Source organism: Lycorma delicatula, chromosome 6 (genome assembly GCF_047948215.1).
Source record: "Lycorma delicatula isolate Av1 chromosome 6, ASM4794821v1, whole genome shotgun sequence".
In the NCBI taxonomy this organism is placed as follows: domain Eukaryota; kingdom Metazoa; phylum Arthropoda; class Insecta; order Hemiptera; family Fulgoridae; genus Lycorma; species Lycorma delicatula.
The window spans coordinates 67563128-67569127 of record NC_134460.1 but is presented as its reverse complement, the minus strand read 5'-3'; the positions used below and the strand labels follow the sequence as shown (position 1 = coordinate 67569127).

The 6000-nt window shown below is 30.6% G+C and overlaps 1 protein-coding gene across 1 annotated transcript in view; it reads left to right on the top strand.

Annotated features, from left to right (window-relative positions):
- The first annotated feature begins 2045 nt into the window (after positions 1-2045).
- Positions 2046-6000, top strand: part of LOC142326878 (uncharacterized) — a 228191-nt gene continuing 224236 nt past the window's right edge. The window contains exons 1-2 of the mRNA XM_075369610.1: positions 2046-2073; positions 2251-2472. Coding sequence (XP_075225725.1) covers positions 2046-2073; positions 2251-2472 — 250 coding nt within the window. The remainder of the gene's footprint in view (positions 2074-2250; positions 2473-6000) is intronic.

Genomic DNA, 6000 nt, shown 5'->3' with positions numbered 1-6000 from the left:
TACAGACTAGACCAAAATAAGCAAAAATGTGGAAATATAAAGCTAAATATTAATGTAATAGATCATAATCTAAATATTTTTTTTTTTAATTCCCTTACATCTATGTTACTAAATATTAATTATTAAATAAATTCATAAGTGCATTAATACATACTGCAGCTTAGAAATTACTACGTACCCACCGGGTTGGTCTAGTGGTGAACGCGTCTTCCCAAATCAGCTGATTTCGAAGTCTAAAATTCCAGCTTTTAAGTCCTAGTAAAGCCAGTTATTTTTACATGGATTTGAATACTAGATCTTGGATACCGATGTTCTTTTGGTGGTTGGGTTTCAATTAATCACACATCCCAGGAATGGTCGAACTGAGAATGTACAAGACTACATACACTTCATTTACACTCATACATATCATCCTCTGAAGAATTATCTAAATGGAGGCTAAATGGGAATTATTGGTTACCGGAGGCTAAGCAGGAAAAAGAAAGAATAATAGAAATTACTACGGAGTAGTAAATTTAAATAAAGTTTAGTGTTTTTGAACAAAAATGTTAGGTAATATGGGAAAGTTTAAATACCTAAAAAAAAAAAGGCTTTTAAAATGACCAATCGTTCCCGACTTTACTTTCAACCGAGTCGAAAATTGCCTTGAAATTGATTTATCCGTTATAACGGTATCAGGGATTACATGTTTAAGACCCTTTGTAAACCTTACTAAGTTTCCTATCTGTTTTCAGTTAGGGATGAAAGCTCTCAATCTATTCCAAGAATACATTTTTATAGAGCAGGTAAAACATTATCACTACTGAATAAAATTTATTCAAAAGACGGTAAACTTTCTTTTTTGTAGCATTTCTCTATAATCCGTTTAATACTGTTATAACATTGCATTACTCTAAAATTAATTCTCCTGATTTTATATATATAAAATAAAGATTTTATAAAATATATATAAAATAAATAATAAATTTATGTATATATAAAATAACGATATTTGTATATATAAAATATTTTATTATATATTTTATTTTCACACATATATATATATATATATATATATATATAGTGTAGTGGAAAGAGTTTAAATGTGTGTAAACCTACATAATTCATTAAAATTGTTGTGCAATTATTTACTTCGTAACATTGAAATATTTTAACTAAAGAAATATTGTGTTTTTAATATCCTCTATTTTAAATGTATTTTTACTTAATGAGTTTCAAATAATTTTGGTACTTTTCATCTGTAAAAAATCTGCAACATCGCTTTTGCATTTGAGATAAATGTTTTGATTTTTATGATATTCTAGAAGCGATACAATATGGTAACATTTTTGCATCTGATTCCGTCATCATTTTTTCGTGAAATGGATGTAACTGTAATTAATTAATTATAATCCTAAATGCCCTGACAAAAGTCGTGGATTTTTTCTTTTTAGAAACTAACAGAATGGTTGCCGGGAACATTTTAAGTGGGACCGTTTCTTAGTTATAGGAGCATAAACAAAAATAACAGACTCCCTAGTCGGGTAAAAAACGAGATTTTTGTATTTTTATCGTCAAATTAATATCAAATTATTCAGCAAATAATAAATAAACCAAATATTCTACAATTATTCTTTCTTGTTAACGTTATTGAAGTATGTCGGAATGGTGTAGATGGTTAGTTCTTACTTTACCGTGTTAGAAATTTTCAGTTCAAAACCATTTACATTTTAATATAACAGATCCGCAATACTATCTCGTTGACATTATTTTGCTATTGGGTTCTAATTTACAACACATTTTGTGCTGACGATCCAGAGATGCAGTACCGTATAGGTAGACACACTAACAAGGGGTACGGAAGTCTACAAACTCCTGAATTAAATACGACATACTAATTCTTTTAGATTATTTTAAGAATCACTTGTATTCTGATCGCAATCAGAATAACTATCTATGTAGCCTAATAGGCGTAATTATTTCAAATAATAGCTTTTAAATTTCTTTACATTTTTCCCAAAAAGAAAAATGATTCCTTCTGATTCTTCTTATCAACAATATTAATAATGATCCAGAAGTTTTTGGTTAGAGAAGGTAAGAAGTAGAAATTGTTGGTATTAAAAAATAATAAATGTTATAATTTACCTGTGTAATTCTGTTAATTGAATGACCTTTTTTACTTTATACACTATTATACCATCATTAAAATTAAATTTGGTATATTAAATATGAATATATATATATATATATATTTATTTTTAATTGTTTCAGGAAATAAATACGGCGTGAAGAAGTCGGGATATAATAAGTTGGCTTGTTGCGAAGAAACCGCGCCGGATAACAGTAATGGAAATGTTGTAACATCCGGTACAGATTCTCCTCCGCTTGCACTAAGGACTACGAATTCCAATAACAGAGATACTGATTCGAGTTCAGGGTCGGATTTTGAGCTGGAAGAAGAAGAGGAAGATTTTTCTGATGAATCTGATTTTGGTAAGTAAATTTTTATTTTGGTTATACCGATCCTATGAACATAATTTTTATTAAACGTTACTGAATTTCCTTCGTATTTTAATTATTCAAATAGAATGAATTAATTTTCTTTATTTTTTTTTTCTTTTATTATTCGAGATTTATAAAATAAAATATGTTGAAAAATGAAGAGCAAGTTTGTTTGTCAGTCCAATTCAAATTACTGACTGTATTTCGAGAATTCCGCCTTTTGGGATTTCTTACTTTTTATCGATTTTAAATTTGAATAACTAAACGAAACACAAAACAAAATTATGCATGAGGACATTACAAGCTAAAAATAATTAATAAAAACTAATCGTAAAAATTAATCTGCTTTTGTTTTAATCGGGTCCTTGAATATTAACTTATGCTATCCTCGCCTTAAATAGGTTCGTTGTGTATTGATCACAAACGAATTTTTTTATAGGATTTTGTATTCTGCCGTAAATAACATTTATCTGAAATATCCAAAATTGGTTTTATTCAGGAATAATTTTTTTCTCTCGTAGTGGTTTTACAGAAATTTATTAGTGAAGATTTTTGAAAAATTATTTGTCCATTCTGTACTTTGCGGTTCCCTAAATTTACCATTCTGAATTTTGACATATTTTAAACTAACGACCTCAAATAAATAATATTGTATTTTTCATTATTGTATGTTTTCTATTGTATCAAAATGTAACCCGGTGGATGACCTATGAAAAGGTAGATTGTAGAGTGTTGTTTTAACCTCAAATTAAGTCATGAGTTGTCCTTAAGTTATACATTACATTGATGTATTCAATTGTAGGTAGCGTATAAAGTACTACTGTATTTTTCCTTTTACTAAATCTAGCTGAGACGTCTTAGAATATTGTCGCGTGTTCGCGGCTCGATCAGGATACTGAGAGATTGACAATTGAAATTGTTTATATACTTACAATTTGTTAGTTTATGAACATAAATAAAGATAAATCAATAATAATAATAATAAACGACAATATAAACAATTCACAATAATAATCAGAATAAAAATGACAACCACGTACAATAATAATAATAAATGTTAATAAACAAATAATAATCATAGTAATCATAACCGCAACAATAATAATAATAAGACAGTAATTACATGCAAAACAGAATTTAAAGTAATCGTCAGGATTTATTTACAGGTTAAATTTACATATTAAAAAGTAGACTTTCGTTCCATTGACAAAAGATATAAGCATGACCGCTAGTCTTAACACTTTTAACCACTAGTCTTGTATTAACAACAATAATGCAATAGATAAGAAAAGTATAAAGTTTTTGCACTTCAAATATCTTTGCTGTTAACAAATAAAACTACCCTAACAGTTTATGAATGAAATTTAGTACACAACCTCTTTCATTTATAGTCTGTAACTTACCGAACCACTTCTAGTCTTCATGTACTGGAATTACTCGCGACGTCACCTTAATCGCTTCAAACCTGCACTAGAGATTCGATCTTTCACTGACCTCCTCACAGAATACTCTCGCTTCAAACTCGCATAATAACTTCTCGCTTACAATTATAACGTAGCACTCTCTCGCAGACTCACATCTGCTAGAACTGATCTCGCAGATTCACATCTCGCAGACTGATATCTTACAGAACTGATTTCAACTGGTCTTTCCCGGGTTATTTGTGCTCCTATCTTCTTTACCCGCCAAACCGGACCCAACTCGAAGCTTGAGAATGGTCATCCACTCTCACTTTCGCCTCCCATTACTACATTTTCTATTACTTTCCTTTTAATTAGTTGGAATCCGTTACTCAGATCTGTTATACCGGTCTCGTTACAATATGCAAAGTATAGGAAGCACAGTAAAGAATCACTCCCATGTGTTCTTTAATAATCAATTAAATCCAGATCAGGGATGGAAACGTTAGCCTTATGTAATTAGGGCATAATTGTCATATTGTAATGAAGTGTGCAAGAGAGGGTTTATTTCAGTGAGAGAATAAAAAATTAATCTGATTTACTGTCCTTATTTTATTTATGAAGAATAATATAATAAAAGGAAATATAATAGTAAAATATAACTTTTTTTTTTTGTCTTCATTCATTTAACTCGTTTGATGCAGCTCTCCAAGATTCCCTATCTAGTGCTAGTCGTTTCATTTCAGTATACCCTCTACATCCTACATCCCTAACAATTTGTTTTACATATTCCAAACGTGGACTGCCTACACAATTTTTCCCTTCTACCTGTCCTTCCAATATTAAAGCGACTATTCCAGGATGCCTTAGTATGTGGCCTATAAGTCTGTCTCTTCTTTTAACTATATTTTTCCTACTATATCCACATTTACCCTATCCATTTCCCTTTTTAAATTTTCTACCCTACCAACCTTTTTTAAGCTTCTAACATTCCACGCTCCGACTCGTAGAATGTTATTTTTTACTTTTTTGGTGACCCCTTCCTTAGTAGTCCCCACCCGGAGATCCGAAGGGGGACTATTTTACCTCCGGAATATTTTACCAAGGAAGGCGGCTCCATTATTGCTTTTGAAAATGCAGAGAGCCACATTTTCTTGGAAAAAAAAACAGCTGTAGTTTTCCATTGCTTTCAGCTGCGCAGTACTCAAGAGTACTGAGTGATGTTGATATGGCGGTTTAAGTCATTGTGACTCACGCCTCTAACAACTACTGAAAGAGCTGCTGCCCTCTTTCAGGAATCATTCCTTAGTCTGGCTCTCAACAGATACCTCTCCGATATGGTTGCACCTTCGGTCCAGCTACTCTGTATCCCTGAGCACTCAAGCCCCCTCACCAACGGCAAGGTCTGATGATTCATAGAGGAGGTAAAATATAACAAAATAATTAAATAAAGGATAAGAACAATTCCCGGAAAAATTGAACATTTTACCAGGAAGAATTTCAGTTTTTTGATCTTATACATGATTTAAAGTTTGAATTTAATCTTTTTTAAAAAAAATAAAAGGATACTGTACTACCGAATGGTACTAGTTAAACCGTTCCACTAGTTAAACCAGTTCAGACGTAATTTTAGTGTTGGTCTTGCTGATTGTACTTAGAACATGGATAAAAATTTATTAATCGAATTTATGTGAGAAATATCACCTTTGTGGGGGCCAAATAGATGACCAATGAACATAACCGTAACAAGAAAATTAAAAAATTGAATTATTTTATCATATGTTGACGCGTATTGGAACAACGTCGTCTCAAAAATATGTGTTTGTGTGTGCGGGCGCTCGCGTATTAATATTATAATAATACATGCACATTATTTATATTGCTTCATTATAGATTTAAACAAAGTCATTAGTTATTAAATTTGCCTGGATTTACAATCAAAAGAACATCAATTATATTGAGCATCGCTTACCTTTCATCACCTTTTTTATCTACAAAAAATCAAGTATCTTCGATCTTTCATATTTAAGTTTACTCATTCTATCAACGAATTACTTAAATAAATTTTACTAGAATAACAGAAACAATAATCCATTTGATTAGATCAGCATATTTTATT